Source organism: Mytilus californianus, unplaced genomic scaffold (genome assembly GCF_021869535.1).
Source record: "Mytilus californianus isolate M0D057914Y unplaced genomic scaffold, xbMytCali1.0.p SCAF_7, whole genome shotgun sequence".
Taxonomy (NCBI): Eukaryota; Metazoa; Mollusca; class Bivalvia; order Mytilida; family Mytilidae; genus Mytilus; species Mytilus californianus.
In genome coordinates, this window is record NW_026262723.1 from 116,940,881 (window position 1) to 116,958,793 (window position 17,913).

The window sequence follows — 17,913 nt, forward strand, 5'->3', positions numbered from 1 at the left end:
ACAAAGGAAAGGCTGGGATTGAGTTTTGGGGTTATTGCTCCAAGGGGGGTTTCAAAAAGTTAGGGGGGGGGGGGGATTTTTTTCCCAATTTTTTTAAGGGATTCATATTTTTTTTTCAAAATTTTTAAAATTTCGAATTTTTGAAAAGTTTCAAGAAGAAATCTTCAATTGCACAGTATTGCCCAATGGATTTATAAGATCTTTGACCACATTTATTTTGTGTCAGAAACCTATATTATGTCAAAATTTGATCACAATCCAAATTCAGACAGTATCAAGCTTGAATATTGTGTCCAAATTTGCCCCAACTGTTCAGGGTTTGCCCTCTGCGGTCGTATCAGGATGCGCTCAGCGAAGCATTTTATTTTGAATAGTATGGACACAAATTAGTATAGTACAATACTGTTCCTTTAAAGAGTAAATGATACCAAATTATCTTATTCTGTAGATAATTATATTCCAATATATGCGATACAATCTTATTCTGTAGATAATTATATTCCAACATATGTGATACGAAATTATCTTATTCTGTAGATAATTATATTCCAATATATGTGATACGAAATAGTTTATTCTGTAGATAATTATATTCCAATATATGTGATACGAAATAGTTTATTCTGTAGATAATTATATTCCAATATATGTGATACCAAGTCAAATATAAAACACATAAATCAGACAGTTGGTTTTCTCTATTGAATTGTTTTACACTCTGTCATGCCTTTTATAGCTTACAATACAGTATGGGTTTTGCTCAATGTTGAAGGCAGTATAGTGCCCTACGTCCCTACCTTTAGTCTCTTGATGTATTGATGTCTCAGTGGCCACATCTAATTACTTTTATATTTACACACAAGTACAAACAAAATTAGAAAAATGCTTCATAAACACAGGATAAAACCAAATTTTTACATGTAGGTTATCAAATAAATCAATCAAATTATCATATGATTTCAAAAAAAAATTGTTTTAATATCTCTCTTGTCTTTTTCAGTGCCAAGGAATAGTGATTGCATTTGGAGATATCATAATCAAGGAACTGTCCCAGGAGATAGATCCTAAACAAATCTGCAAGGTAAATTTAATTGATATCTCCCCTCAGGAGACATAAATAACCAATTGTCTCCCCTTGGGTGTGTTCGTCAAGAGAGATAGATCTTAAGCAAATATGTTCGTTTGATATAAAGGACCTTTACATATCCATATTTGAGATCTTTACTGCCATATTAAGCCTTGGAAGGAGAGCAAAAATAACAAAGAATTTGACAAATGCAAGAATTTACATCTTTTCATGAGTTAAAACATTCATGACTAACAGTCCCCAAATGTATGAAAGCTTCCACTTTATAGGGAGCTTCAAAAGGTTCTATTACAAGGAGCATTGATTCTGTTAAAATAAAGTAAAATATTAGAGTAGTATTTCAGTATAGAAAATTAATTTTATTGGTACATTAAGGAATATTTGTTTCTTTTTAACAGGACATAGACATGTGCACATCATCGAGGATCAATAATCAACTTCCAAAGAAAGCATCAGCTGCCTTCAAGGAGGAGCTCAAAAATTTTCTTAGGAATGATAACAGACTGTACTACAAACCAAAGAATCTTGGCAAGAAAAAATGTGGGTTTGGTCCTTCTTATTGGTGTAAAAGTATGGAAACAGCAAAGGAATGTGGAGTAAGTTTTATTTATGTTAGTTTTCTGTTAGGTAGGGTATATGTATATATCTGTGTGTAATGTTTATTTTGATTAGATATAGCCACACATTTAAGGACATCAGTTCTATGATTGATAGTATGTTGTTATGCGCACATGCTTAGAATTCAGGTGACTGTTTTTTGGGTAACGATTGCATGAAATGCAATCAAAACCCTATGGTACTGACTATATATCTAAATCTTCCAAGGTTTATCACTACTTTTGAGATACACACAATATAGTGCATTGATCATAACATTCTAAACATCCTATCCATGAACAGTTCCAGAAATTTATCAATGAAAAATATGCTCAGATGTTCAAGTTACAAAATGATGTTATACTTGTCAACAAAAATACATAACTTGTGCAAGGTGCAGGAATCTAATATCTGTTCTAAAAATATCAATGATGTCATTGTTAAAGTAATCTTTAAAATTGGAGTTGTCTTCCTTTGTCCATAATTGTAGTTGAATCAACTACAACCAATGCTTTATTCAATGCAATGTTTAATTTTACTTCCCACTGATAAATTAAAGCAATCTTTACCCTTCAGTGCTTACAAGCACTTTGATTAACTGATTGGTTATAAGTGTTTTCTTTCAGTTACATAAAAATTGTGAGAATAGTATTGTTTTTGAAGATTTTCAGGCATCAAATATATGCAATGGTTGCAAATGTCTGATTTATGGCATACAGTAAACTGAATTTTCTACAATCAAAAAGTTAAAAACTGAAATCTTCAAATGCAGTACTGTCATCTCCTTAAAATGTTATATGTGAATTTGGATTTCCAATCTTAAACCTTAAGTAAGTGTATCTGTTAAAAGGTAGTCAAGAAACTGCTTTGTGTACAAAAATAATATGTATTTTTCAATTGGTAAAATGTTTAGAAAAAAATCCACAAGATTTTTATCAATATTGTTTTATATTGTAGATGGTTGAACACTGCAAGGATGTATGGAGTAGAAAATAAGATCTGACTTAAAACCAACACAACTAACATGACATCTCCACTTTACAGTGCATTTGAATTATATCTCTTAACAGTTGTTATTAAAAATATATTATTTTATTCTTTAAAGAAAATATATCAAGTTTCCATAAGACCAAGAATTTTTTATAAGGAAGCTTCCTTTGTATTTTTAATATGCTAATACTGCGTCCAATGATAGATCTGTATTCTAAAGACTACAAAAATTGTAATATATAAATTGATTTATTAAAATCGTTAATTTGCAATTTAAGGGAAGGGAATATCTTAAAAGATTTTGTCTGTTAATTCATAAAGAAATGAAAGAAATTATGATAAAAAGAGGAATAATCACAAACTGAATTTGCATAATTTACATTTGAGTTTTATACAATGAAGATGTTGAATATGCAGTAGAAAGCACTATTGTGATGAACTTTTGTAATGAACTTATTTCTTTAGGAAAAGTACTGCTTGTAAATATTTGTTTTAATGTATTTATACTTTACAGAATATTAACATGCTTTAAAAATTTTATATTCATTTTGATGGACAATTACTATTTATACTTTAAAGTTTTGTATGAAAATATCTTGTTTCACATCCATATCTATCTGTAGGAAGTAAAAAGTTAAAAAATTGTTAAATAAAAAAGACTTATTTACATTAAAAAAAATAGTACAAGCACATGAATATAATTATGACTGTTTAAAGTAAAATATAAATAAATGAAATACTCCCTGACCACACTTTAATGAATTGACAAGGATTACATTTTTATAGCCTTTGTAAGAATTGAGTCTCATAATATGACTACCGGTATAATCCCTATGCATTTTTATAGATCAGATTTAACATTGTATAATGATACAGGAAATGACAGCCTAGTGATGAAGACTATGCTGCATATTGAAAAATGAAAAGATCTTTTATAGTAATAAAAACGTCTACTTGAATTTAAGCATTTGTGGTGTCTTGGTAGTAATTACACATAATACACGAAATCCTTTAGTTTGCAGTTATTTGATGAGTTGATATTTAAATAGGAGTTTAGATGAATTTATGTAGAAATTAAGTTATAGATTATTCCCAGTGGTTGAGGATAATTTATGACATTTGTAATAGCACAACAGCAACATATGTGCTGCAAATAATGTGTAAATACTTTGTAAATATTTGATGAGATTTTCATTATGTTAACTATAATAGTTATTCCCCCTTTAATTGAACAGCTTGTCATTACCATATCAGAAGTTTAATGTGTTGATATAGAGATCTCATTCAGATTTTACAGATAAAAATAAATCACAGAAAAAATTATGTTTTTTAGTAATTGTTCAGTGTTTAAAATGGGAAAAAAACCACCAAAGTAATCATACCTTCAATTGTCTTGTAGGTTTTTTGTGTCAACGAGTTGTCTCATCGACTTATACCAAAATACATAAGTATATGTGTATATTTTTTTCATTTTTATAGAAAAGACAAAAATATTTGGAAATTTCCATATAGGGGTCAATATATTGATTTTGTTTAACATTATACAGTTTGATGTGTATACAAATATATCAGAATATGTTCTCATTAAAAAACTTTTTACATGTAACTAACAAAAATACTCCAGCAAAGGTCTTTTCAATCTATAGCTTATAATTTAGTCATCATAGCTATTTTGCATTTATGAACAAACTTTAGAATAGCACAGTTTAACATAGGTATCTCTGCTTTGAATAAAAGAAAAAATCTTCTTTCTTTGCCTTGATAATAAATGTCTTAGCTTTTGACAGGACCAACACTCTCATTGATCAAATTCAATCTTATCTAAGTTATCGGGATCATAATATGGTGGTCGATATATAATGTATTGAAAATAAATCAAACCAGAAGTTTTATTTTGAACAAATGTAATGTTCCTGGCCTATAAAACATCATAAATACTTTGTAATGTTTTCTGCAGAAATTTAACTGATGAAGAAGATTCCTTTAAAATCTAGAAATGTATAATTTCATTTGATTGTACATCAATCATTTCAGCAGTAACATTTCTGAAATATTGTGCTGGTAACAATATGTTAAAGGTAGTAAACACCAGTTATTTCCCTTTACTAATGACGATATTGATTTTGATGTATGATTTGAAAACTTTGTTATTGCGTATGTATGTTACCGTAACATTGTTACGGCTGTTTTGCAATAAAACATTCCTTTCTCTAACCTACTTGTTTTATACCACCCCCTCCAAAAATGCTGTGTTTGCTTCTAGTACTGCAATTTGTATCCAAAATTCCTCCTATTAAGCCATTAACAATAATAATTAAGGCTTGCTGTTCGGTGTCAGCCAAGGCTCCCTGTTGAAGGCCGTACTTTGACCTATAATTGTTTTTTACTTTTTATACGACCGCAAAAATTTTTGTGGTCGTATTATTACTTGTATATTGGTATGACGTTGGCGTCGTCATGGTCGTCGTCGTCCGAAGACACATTGGTTTTCGCACTCTAACTTTAGTTTAAGTGAATGGATCTCTATGAAATTTTACCACAAGGTTCAATACCACAAAAGGAATGCTGGAAATGATTTTGGGGGTAATTGCCTCAAAATTTTAGAAATTAGGGGCCAAAAAAGGGGTAAAAAACAAGCATTTTTCTTTCTGAAATTGTACTACAAGGTTCCATATCACAAAGGGAAAGCTGGAATTGAGTTTGGGGGTAATTGCCAAAACGTTTAGGAATTGGGGGCCAAAAAGGGGCCAAAAATAAGCATTTTTGGGAAAATGACGCTATCAGCGGCATGTTTCCGATACCATTGACCAGAACTTACGGAAGTCGATTATTGCCTCCGCCTACCGCACTCGGTTTCATATTTACTATTTTACATACTAACTGGAATCTGCTTGTATTACGCTACACTCGAACAAAGTGTTGTAGTCGGACGGTTACAGTTTACATACTTTAATTTATTTACCAAAAAGATATCTTGACCTGTGCATAAGTTTTTTGTTATTAAATGGTATTTGGAGCTATCCCTTTGTTATATTTTTCATATTTACATGATAAATAGATCCGTTTTGTTATGGTGTTGGACTTTTTACCCTCCAATGATCAGCAATCGCTAGACAAAATAGTTCTCCTAAATAATGTCAGCCTTTCATGCCATTTCAACTTTACAATCATTAAAAAAAGTGAAAATCGGAATCATTTTGATATCCATTGGATAGAAACTGGTCTTTATCCAGATTTACGAAGATTTTAAAAATCGGAAATTAGTAATACGGTTATACCCACGCGGTGCGTATGAATCTTTGTTTACAAAACAGGATTTCGGAACGTCTCTAGTTTTTAGATCGTAAGTCACGATAAACTCAAACTGAAAGTAAACAGTTGTTTGTAAGACGCAGGTTTACTCACCATAAACAAGATGAAACGTTCAGTATGGCATATATTTTAGGTTAAAGACGGTCCCATTCATTTAAAAAGCATTTTGAAAGTAGACGATGGGATTATTTCAGGTTTGGGGAACGAGTATATTATCACAAAGTTCATTTCTTGACGACCTCATAATTTCATCATGTCGATTGTACAAATCGATTTTTACTGTTTACTGTCGCTTCTCATGTTTTGTATTTAAACGGTCGTTTATTTTTAAACCCGAACCAGGCATATGCATTCTGTAATTGTGCAAATCTTCGTTCTTTGGTCAATTGGCTTATGGATAGTTGTATCAATTTCAACTCTTACATTATTATTTTTTTTAAATATATTTGCATTACACATGCAATGGCAGTACCTTTCCAATTACAATTTATGTGTTGTGTCTAAATTAAAGTTGTAACACTTTATAGTGACTGGAAAGGGTAGAAAAATTCATCAGATGAGAAAAGGCTGAAGATACTTCAAACGGCACCGAATCATTAGATATTGCATCTTATAAAAAGAAACTGAGATTTGGATAGTTCCACTTCAAGGTAAAAATGTTTATCTCTTGTGAAATGAAATAAAAGAAATATTGTAACACTGTAGTTAATTAATCAAGATACTATTACGTGTATTTCTGTATTGGCCTTATTATTGGTTCTCGACCAGCAGTCAAACGGCACCGAATCATTAGATATTGCATCTTATAAAAGGAAACTGAGATTTGGATAGTTCCACTTCAAGGTAAAAATGTTTATCTCTTGTGAAATGAAATAAAAAAAATATTGTAACACTGTAGTTAATTAATAAAGATACTATTACGTGTATTTCTGTATTGGCCTTATTATTGGTCCTCGGCCAGCAGTATTGGCCTTCCGCTTCGCCTCAGACCAATACACCCAAGACATGGACCAATGACAAGGCCAATACAGAAATACTTACGCAATGATATTATAGAATGACAGTATGGTTCAATAGCGGGAATCAGCCCCTCAACTACTTTTTACATAAATATTACCTTCTGGCTTCAACGCTTTATTCGTCTTGTCTGGAGATCTTGCTGTAGTTCCAGTTCAGCAAGCATTTTAGAGACGTATCCCGTCCATCCTCTTTTGACTTGTAATCTCTGGAGATATATTTTGCCGCTTGACATTGTATCCTTTCAAGCTTGTTTTTTTTTTGTTACCGTGTAGGGGTCCCATACTATGGCTCCATATTAAATTATAAGATCCATTCCTAAAGATCTAGATCATTGTTCTAATCTGACACAAATTTCAATAACTGGAATGCTACCCAAGTTGAATATATGGTGACCCACGAGAACAGCATTATCACTATTGAAATTGTGACTAATACCATCATTGTTCAATGTCATTAACTTAAATGGAGACAGACATTTGACCTGAAAGACATGAAAGGTGGTGTGGGAGTGCAAAATCAAAAACTAACTGACTATGATATATGGTTAAAGAATGAATATCAATTACATGGGTCAACATGGTCAAGGGCAGAGTTGTTATAAAATAACAATATGGCAGAGAAGTGGTTTCAAGTTTCATATAAAGCGACCTGACTGACATGAAATAAAAAATCGAAGGAGTATCCCTATTTGTCTAATCTTCAAGGTGATATAAAACTAGTAAAACAATATTATACTATTGTCTAAATATACAGAAATATAATTTGCTTCAAGCATGGAAGTATTCAAGTAACAGAAATTACTAGGTCACTAGTAACTTATTTAATGAGTATGTGGGGTATAAGAGCTTGCTAACAACAGGCTCTTCATAATCATTTGGTTTGAAAAGGATACTAGTAGTCTATATTCTTGATTTAGAAAAATGTAATTGCAAGAAAAAAATCACATTACTTAGAATACTTTAGATCATTCAGGTAGTCTTTATTTATATGTACAAAAGAACAGCCAGTAGTCGTTAGATATTGTAGATCATTCAAATAGTCTTGACCTTTTTATTAGTACAAAAGAACAGCCAGTAGTCATTGGATATTGTAGATCATTCCGGTAGTCTTGACCTATTTATTTATACAAAAAAACAGCCAGTAGTAATTGGATACTGTAGATCATTCAGGTAGTCTTGACCTATTCATTTGTACTGAAAAAGCAGACACATATACGAATATCAATTATATGCTTACGAGACATGTTGCAATGTTAAACTTATTACGGTATGTGAAAATCAAGACTTGCATAAAAAATATCACAATATTAGAGACAGTGGCGTCATTTTTCCTCAGAGCTTTCAGCTCTTTGATTCTAGTTTCCAGACAATAACTTGTGTTCAAGTGTATGGATCTCTCTGAAATTGTACTGCAAGGTACCATACCATGAAGGGAAGGCTGGGATTGAGTTTGGGGGTGATGAATCATAAGGGGGTTCTAAAAATTGGGGGGGGGGGGGGGTTTCCTTTTTTTTCTTTTTTTCCTTTTTTTTTCTTTTAAAATTTTCCATTTTAAGTTGGTTATTTCTGATTTATATTTAAAAGCAAATAATAATGATATGGTAGGAGATACACACCAAACAGGATGTGTAAATTATTATATAATAAGTATTGTGCAATAGCAAGAAATTTTCAATTGCACAGTATTGCACAATAGCAAGAAATCTTCAATTGCACAGTATTGCACAATAGCAAGAAATCTTCAATTGCACAGTATTGTGCAATAGCAAGAAATATCCAATAGCACAATATTGCGCAATAGCAAGAAATTGTCAATTGTACAGTATTGCGCAATAGCAAGAAATATTTAATTGCACAGTATTGTGCAAAAGAAGATACTTCGTATTAATTGCTTATTTCTTGACCAATTTCAATGGGGTTTCATTCTTGAATTCTTGGGGTTCTTTAATATGCTGAATCTAACCGTGTATTTAGTTTTTGGATTTTGGGCCCCGTTCTTAAATTGGTCCACATTGAGGTCCAAAGGGTCCCAAATTAAACTTTGTTTGATTTCATAAAAAATTGAATTATTGTGGTTCTTTGATATGCCGAATCTTACCGTGTATTTAGATTCTTAATTTTTGGTTCCGTTTTCAAATTGGTCTACATTAAGGTCCAAAGGGTCCAAAATTAAACTTAGTTTGATTTTAACAAAAATTGAATTCTAAGGGTTCTTTGATATGCTGAATCTAAACATGTATTTAGATTTTTGATTATGGGCCCAGTTTTCAAGTTGGTCCAAATCAGGGTCCAAAATTAAACTTTGTTTGATTTCAACAAAAATTGAATATATGGGGTTCTTTGATATGCTTAATCTAACCATGTATTTAGATTTTTGATTTTTGGGCCCTGTTATCAACTTTGTCCACATTGAGGTCAAAAGAGTCCAAAATTAAACTTTGTTTGATTTCATCAAAAATTGAATTCTTGGGGTTCTTTGATATGCTGAATCTAACCATGTATTTAGATTTTGGATATTGGACCATAATAGGTGAATGTCCAATTTAAAATTTTTAAGTTCTTAGACCACATTCATTCTGTGTCAGAAACCTATGCTGTGTCAAATATTTAATCACAATCCAAATGCAAAGCTGTATCAAGCTTGAATGTTGTGTCCATACTTGCCCCAACTGTTCAGGGTTCGACCTCTGGGGTCGTATCAAGCTGCGCCCTGCGGAGCATTGTATAACACATTGTGACTTGGATGGAGAGTTGTCTCATTGGCACTCATACCACATCTTCTTATTTCTATTGACTGGAATTCTATGTAACTTAGACAAAATATTTCTTACAAAATGCCAATTATTTGTTGTTTCCATAGCAATATGTGGGATTTGCCATACCAACAGATCACTGCAAATATATGAAATGGACTTCCCTGACAAAATTTGATTGACAGGAAGGAAAAGTACAAAGTTTCAAAGCTAGATTTTTCTTGATGATTCCAATGCAAGGATTTTCCACTTGATTGCGATGCAATGTATTTCTTTCAATGTAAACATCCAACTATATGATGGGTCTTTTTGTCCTACAAAATTGTTTTTGAATTTGTACCGCTGACAAAACAGTAAATTAAACATAAATAATGAACAGAGACATTCATCAACATTAATGTGAGGTTGCATAATTTGTCTATTCTCTGGTGAATTAAATATCACATCTTCAACAAAGAGCAAAGACCAGTGAAGCAGTAAGAATTCATATATGTGACCAGAAACATTTTGTAGGCATATATATTACATGGAACTGGGTCCTTGTCTGACTCCTTATTGTAGATGTGGCTAGACAACCTAATGCTAGGAAAATTCCACTAGAGGGCCGGGTATGGTCCCATTTAGAACAGGGTATTCATAAAGCTCTGGTGAGGGAATGAAATTTCAATCACAGAAGCTCATGAATTTAAAATAATCTTGGCTTCAATTAAATTGTTTCATAAACTTCATGTCGGGGCTTTTATAGCCGACTATACAGTATGTGTTTTCTCATTGTTGAAGGCCATACAGTTGCCTATAATTGCTTACATCCACTTTATTTGAACTTTGGTGAATAGTTGTCTCATTGGCAATCATACCACATCTCCTTATTTTCAAGCCTGTGACATTTATGTCGCAAAAGCGAGACATAGTGATCCCAGATTCGATCGTCACGTCGTAGTCGGTGGCCTCAACATTTAGGTTCAGGCTGGAATTTTATGAAATTTGGACAGAAGCTTGTTTATGACCAAAAACAGTATCTAGAGCAAAATTTTGAAAATAAATTCTGTATTTTACTGATAAATGGACTTTGTTTTTTTACGGTTAACATTCAGATTTAGTCTGAGGTTAAAGTTTTTTCAGTCATCAATTACTTTGTTAAACCTTCATGGAGTTTTAGGCAATTTGGACAGAAACTTGTTTATGACCAAAAGACAGTATCCAGAGCAAATTTTGAAAATATTTATTTTCATTTTTCCATATTTTTAAGATAAATGAACTTACTTATTTTTACAGTTTACAAGTAGATACAGTATGAGATTAAAGTTTGTTACACATATCAATTACTTTGTCAAACCTTCATAAAATTTTATGAAACTTTGGCTGAAGCTTTTTATGCCCCCGCTGTAGCGGAGGGGGCATTAAGTTTTACCCTTGTCCGTCCATACGTCCCAAAGTTGGTTTCCGTTCTCTAACTTTAGTTTGCCTCAACCAAATGTTATGAAACTTATACACAATGCTTATAACAACAAAATACAGATCAAGTTTGAATTTTGGTGGTGTAACTTTTACTGTTCTAGAGTTATGCCCCTTTACAAATGGAAAAATTGCTGAATTTTTCGTTTCCGTTCTCTAAAGTTAGCCTCAACCAAATGTTATGAGACTTATACACAATACTTATTACCACAAAACTCAGATCAAGTACAAATTTGGGTAGTGTCACTTTTACCGTTCTTCAGTTATGTCCCTTTATAACTTTATATGATACGGAAGCGGGGGCATCATCTGTGTCCCATGGACACATTCCCCATTTATTTATGATTAAGAGATAATGTCTGAAGCAATCTTTTGAAAATATATTTCTTTCATTTTCGGTATTTTTATGCCCCCGCTGTAACGGAGGGGGAATTAAGTTTTATCCTTGTCCGTCTGTACGTCCCAAAAATGGTTTCTGTTCTCTTAACTTTAGTTTGCCTCAACCAAATGTTATGAAACTTAAACACAATGCTCATTACCTCAAAACACAGATCAAGTTTGAATTTTGGTGGCGTCACTTTTACCGTTCTAGAGTTATGCCTCTTTACAAATGGAAAAAATGCTGAATTTTTCGTTTCCGTTCTCTAACTTTAGTTTGCCTCAACCAAATGTTATGAAACTTATACACAATGCTTATTACCACAAAACACAGATCAAGTTTGAATTTGGGTGGTGTCACTTTTACCGTTCTAGAGTTATGTCCTTTACGTTTCGTTTCCGTTCTCTAACTTTAGTTTTCCTCGACCAAATGTTATGAAACTTATACACAATATTTATTACCACAAAACTCCGATCAAGTTTAAATTTGGGTAGTGTCACTTTTACAGTTCTTGAGTTATGTCCCTTTATAATGTTATATGCAAGCGGGAGCATCATCTCATTCTGTGTCCCATGGACACATTCCCCATTTATTTTGATAGATGGACTTAGTTTTTTACAGTTAACATTTACAGACAGTCTGGGATTAAATGTATTTGACATGATAAATTTGTAAACCTTCATATTCATAATGTGTATTATTATTTCTAATGGGTAAGGCCAATTCATCCTGATTTTATTTCACTCACAGATTCAAATCAATTAAGTTTACTTAAATTAAACCTAGTGTAATTTGAATATTGAAGCGACTGTATAATAAGGACCTTGCATCACTTTTGCATGCATCCATAAAATGTTATTCATAGATATAAGAAGATGTGGTATGAGTGCCAATGAGACAACTCTCCATCCAAGTCAAAATTTATAAAAGTAAACCATTATAGGTCACAGTACAGTCTTCAACACGGAGCCTTGGCTCACACCGAACAGTAAGCTATAAAGGGCCCCAAAAAATTACTAGTGTAAAACCATTCAAACGGAAAAACCAACGGTCTAATCTATATAAAAAACGAGAAACGAGAAACACTTATGAACCATATCAACAAACGACAACTACTGAACATCAGATTCCTGACTTAGGACAGGTGCAAACAAAAGCAGCGGGTTTAAACGTTTTAATGGTACCAAACCTTCACCCTTTTTCTGAAACAATAGTGTAACATCACAACATAAAAAAAACACACTATAAAATATCAACTGAAATAGCTTAACTCAATCAAAGCATTGTAAATTTTGATAAAATATAACAAATTATACCGGATTTTATAAAATTTTGCATCCGATTTAACCAAATGAATTAATCTACATATAAAAGACAAAACATCCCTTTACTTTATGTACTTCTGATAGATTTTTTTTATTTAGAATGTCCTGTTATATTTTTGGATAAATAGTCAAAATTTGCTATTTCTGGCCATCTATAAGCAATTATAATTATGCAACATGTGATGTTTAGAAATACGGCATAATGTTGTTGAACCTCATACAGGTAAATAGGATTGAACCTCATACAGGTAGATAGGATTGTTTGTTTAACGTCCAGAGGCAAAAGAACCCTGCATGTTCAGAATGAGAATGTGCACATATAAAGCTGCTATACTGTAAGTTTTAGCAGAGACATGTCTCTGGTTTAAGTAAATGTTGAAGAAATTTGTGAAAGTGGCCCTTTTGTGAAATGAATTTAGGGGAATTTGGTCCTACCTCTTTATGGGAAATTTGCCCCATCTCTTTAGGGGAATTTGCCTTACCGCTTTAAGGCTATTGGCCTTACTTCTTTAAGATTTCAAAAACTAGTTAAACCTTGTCAATAATTATAAATAACGAATACAACAAAAAAATAAAACAAATTCAGTCTTTAATTTATTAATTTTTGTTCCAGGTTAGAGAATTTTTTTTATTCTCCAAGCAAATTATTGAAAAAAAGGTTCATGGTTTTTACATTATTTTTTTGGTTGAGAATTTATTATTTATGATTTTTGTTGAGCCTGCGACTTTTGTCACAGAAAGCTCGACATAGGGATAGTCATCCGGCGGTGGCGGCGTTAGCTAACTTATTAAAAGCTTCATATTTTAGAAGCTAGAAGACCTGGGTGCTTCATACTTTGTATATAGATGCCTTATGTTACGAAGTTTCCGTCTGTCATATGTCCATTGTCCTTGACCTCATTTTCATGGTTCAGTGACTACTTGAAAAAAAGTCAACATTTTTTGTAATGTTAATTTCTTTCTTATTATGAGTAATAGGATAACTATATTTAGTATGCCCTTCAGAAAATTTTCATTTGAACTCGACCTCATTTCATGGATCAGTGAACAAGGTTAAGTTTTCGTGGTCAAGTCCATATATCAGATACTGTAAGCAGTAGGTCTACTATATTTGGTATATGGAATGATTGTAAGGTGTACATGTCCAACTGGTAGGTGTCAATTGACCTTGACATCATTTTCATGGTATATTTGGTGTATGGAAATATTTTATGATGTACATGTCAGTCTCGCAGGTTTTATTTGACCTTGACCTCATTTTCACGGTTCATTTCTCAGTGTTAAGTTTTTGTGTTTTGGTCTGTTTTTCTTCAACTATAGGCAATAGATCAACTATATTTGTTGTATGGAAGGATTGTAAGGTGTATATGCCGGTCTGACAGGTAGCATCTGACCTTGACCTCATTTTCATGGTTCATTGGTCAATGTTAAGTTTTCATGGTTAAGTTTGTTTCTTAGATACTATAAGCAATAGGTCAACTATATTTAATGCATAAATTGATTGTAAGGTGTACATGTCTGTCTGGCATGGTTCATCTGACCTTGACCTCATTTTCATGGTTCATTGGTCAATGTTAAGTTTTCTTGGTTAAGACTGTTTCTTAGAAACTATAAGCAATAGGTCAACTATGTTTGATTTATTGAATGATTGTAAGGTGTACATGTATTTCTCGTTTGGTTTATCTGACCTTGACCTCATTTTCTTGGATCATGTTAAGTTTATGTGTTACTTGTTGTAAAGCTTTACATTTAGGACTATCAACATAAAATCAATGGTTAGTAAAGAAGGTGAGACATATCAGCGTGTGCACTCTTGTTGATTCAGCCATGCTGGATCTATGTGCTTTTGAGATGGTACAGAATTCTAAGTTGAAGACATATCATGCAACTTATTATGTGTTTTTATGACTTGCAGAAACTTTATACACTATTTCAATCATCTACTGCCAACTTATGACATGTTATTTGTCCTAAAATTAAGAAAAGATTGGTCGAACAGCTACTTTATTTTAAATATACATGCACTTGCATATAGTTCCTTTGTAAATCAACAATTTATAAAATATAACTATTTATGAATTAATGTGAAAAGGTGAAATATCAAATTTAAGCAGTTGGCAAAAATTATGAAAGTGTTTTATGAGTATCTTCTGTTTGTGTAAGGAATAGGAATGAAATTTAGAACAAGCTGTGTATTGATATCAAAGTTGATGCCCACACTTTTTTTAAATACTATTATTCCAATTCTTTCCTGTGCAAAATAAGAGTACTGCTACAATACCAGAATGATTGACAATTGTCATGATTTATAAACAATTTCATTCAAAGGTGTGAGCATTAAATGTACCAATATACCAGGTACTGACAATTTTAATTGACCACAGTTAATATTTCTGTATTACATAATTACATAATTAAACATACTTTATTATAGAATAAAGAACAAAATGTATTTATTATAGTGTCACATATTAATTGAAACAAGACATTATACACAGAAATAACAATATATTATACAGCTCAATACACAATATTCTTGACCTCAATAGTATTCCTATAATAATTTTTGATCCATACTACATAAAATTACTCTTTTATATATGTGTCAAGGATGAATTATTGAGGGTTAATAAGATGATTTTTCAAAGAAGAGACAAAATATGAAATATGTAGAAGAAAATGCAATCAAGGGATAGTAATCAATAATCTAGATGAAATCAAGTAAAAATTTTCAGTAATTTGCTTAAAACAATAAAAATTAAAAATACAATGCATAACTGTAAACTCGAACGTGAGCGTTTTCTATTTGTTTCATTACCATTATGTTAACAGTATAAGGTATCTGTGCAGGTATATTGGTAAACAGGAAATGTATTGTTTTTTTAAGAAATTAATGAAGAATGAACACCAATTTTTTAATTAATACTTAATACTTTGTTGCTGTTGTGAAAAGGTACATTTTTAATGTCTCGTTCTGGAAATTCTTATTTTCATCCATATCAAAATTATAAAATTAAAAAATGTTAAGAAAACAGATGTGGAAAATCAGTGCACCTTCTAAATTGTGCATCAGTATTGAGAAATTCTTCATCTTTGGCCAAAATCACTTATCCAAAGTTCTGATGGATGTCTTGAAATGTTTCTCAGGAGTTGGTATAATGAAAAAAGATATTCAAATTTGGATCAAAAAAAATGTCTGACTAGCTGAAAATTGGCTGAATCACACAGCACTGAATTTGCTTTGATTATATGGTTGGAAAGAGGACATTTAATGGTATTGAATTTTTATTTTATAATTTTCCAGAAAAAAAAGCATTGAACTCAATTGATATTACATAAGATTTACATAAAAAAATAAGGCAAAAATTACTTTGATGTTAAGAATGGTGAAATTACAAATTTTAACAATGTCTTGGTGGTGATTACTTATTTTCATTAAACGTGGGACCTAATATTATGCCCCAGGGTATACGAATAATTGCTTTCTTTCCGTTATCAAATAATTATTTATAATTGTATAAATGATATAACTTTAATCAATTGATTCCAAAAGTTAATTATCAATGTACACAATAAAAGTACAGAGTTACGGTTTTTGACATTATTCTTTGAAGTAAAAGAAGTTTCCCGTAGCTATTTCATGTTAAAACTAGAAAGAAAATCATTAGGAAGGAGCATGACTTCTTTTTTGTTAAATACGTTATTTATTGGTCCCAGCTTTGTTTTTGGGTGTTTGGTGGTTATTTTCGGGTGTTTTAAGTTAAATCTCATTGTCAAACTCCCGAGTCAGCGTAGCCAGTAAACAGATATTTGCGACCATCCATTAATTTAACTTTGGGCTTGGAAAACTTCAAATACAATATTGTATACTGTAAAGATACGGCGCTATGATTGCAAATGCAGCAATATAAGACTTTTTTCATGATGAAGTTTGAAGGTTTTTTTTTTGTACAATTAATACAATTATTATTCTTATGAACCAATTTATTGTATTAGTTTATTGTTTAGTGTTTTACTTCATCTGCCCTTCAAAGGACACCTTAATTGGTTAATAAAATTATCTATATCTGTATCTGTATAAAGGATACTTTTATGTGAAATATAACATCTAATCGTCCAAACTCTCTTTTTATACTTTGTCTGAGTTTATCCCGGGCCGTGTTGTCTCATATGCATTCATTTATGTTCCATTCCCCGATATTAAAAAGGGTGTCTGAGTTTATCCCGGGCCGTGTTGTCTCATATGCATTCATTTATGTTCCATTCCCCGATATTAAAAAGGGAAGGTGGTGATCTAAAACATAAACAGAACCCTACCACATGTTTATGTGGCTGTCCCAAGTCTAGAACCCTACCACATGTTTATGTGGCTGTCCCAAGTCTAGAAAAGTCTAGAACCCTACCACATGTTTATGTGGCTGTCCCAAGTCTAGAACCCTACCACATGTTTATGTGGCTGTCCCAAGTCTAGAACCTCGTCCGTTGTTTTTTTTTTGTCAAATCTTAAAGGTTTGACTATTTATGGAGTGAAGTGTTGATGGCAGTTCTTCGACAGCACGTCTCTGTCATTGTTCACAACTTTTCATAGACTATTTTATGGATACTTGTCTATTGTTGATCATTGTTGATTACATTATGTTGACCTTTGTCATACGTAATTTGCCTGAAATAAAGAAAAAAATAGTTTCAATTCGACTAACTAATACATAGTTAAATCATTAAATACACTTACATAGAATCCTTACGTAAAATATTTATTTCATAAAATGTATGATTTGAAGTAAAAAGGTCAGATCATTTTTTAACTGTGGATAAGAACTAATGATAGTATTTTTTATTATGCAATGCTTGTTAAAATAGCCCTTGGTCTCTGGTGCATGGTGTCTCTTTTTGGGGAAATCCAACCATACCTTTAATAACAACGTAATCTCACTTAAAGTGTAGAGAATGTATGTAAAGCTTTAACTCGCTACGAGGTCAGACAGTTTGTGAATGA

The 17,913-nt window shown here is 31.8% G+C and overlaps 1 protein-coding gene and 1 long non-coding RNA gene across 3 annotated transcripts in view; both read left to right on the forward strand.

The window, feature by feature from the left end:
* The window catches only part of LOC127709238 (prosaposin-like), a 30,042-nt gene extending 25,154 nt beyond the window's left edge, over positions 1-4,888 (forward strand). For both annotated transcript variants that reach the window (XM_052214647.1, XM_052214646.1), the window contains exons 19-21: positions 1,001-1,081; positions 1,486-1,683; positions 2,642-4,888. In XM_052214647.1, the coding sequence (XP_052070607.1) occupies positions 1,001-1,081; positions 1,486-1,683; positions 2,642-2,680 (318 nt within the window). In that variant the 3' untranslated portion in view covers positions 2,681-4,888. The remainder of the gene's footprint in view (positions 1-1,000; positions 1,082-1,485; positions 1,684-2,641) is intronic.
* A 722-nt stretch (positions 4,889-5,610) lies between these two features.
* Positions 5,611-6,912, forward strand: LOC127709240 (uncharacterized). The gene is made up of 2 exons (XR_007985562.1): positions 5,611-6,636; positions 6,830-6,912. It is a non-coding gene; the product is annotated as an uncharacterized LOC127709240 (long non-coding RNA).
* The last annotated feature ends 11,001 nt before the right edge of the window (positions 6,913-17,913 follow it).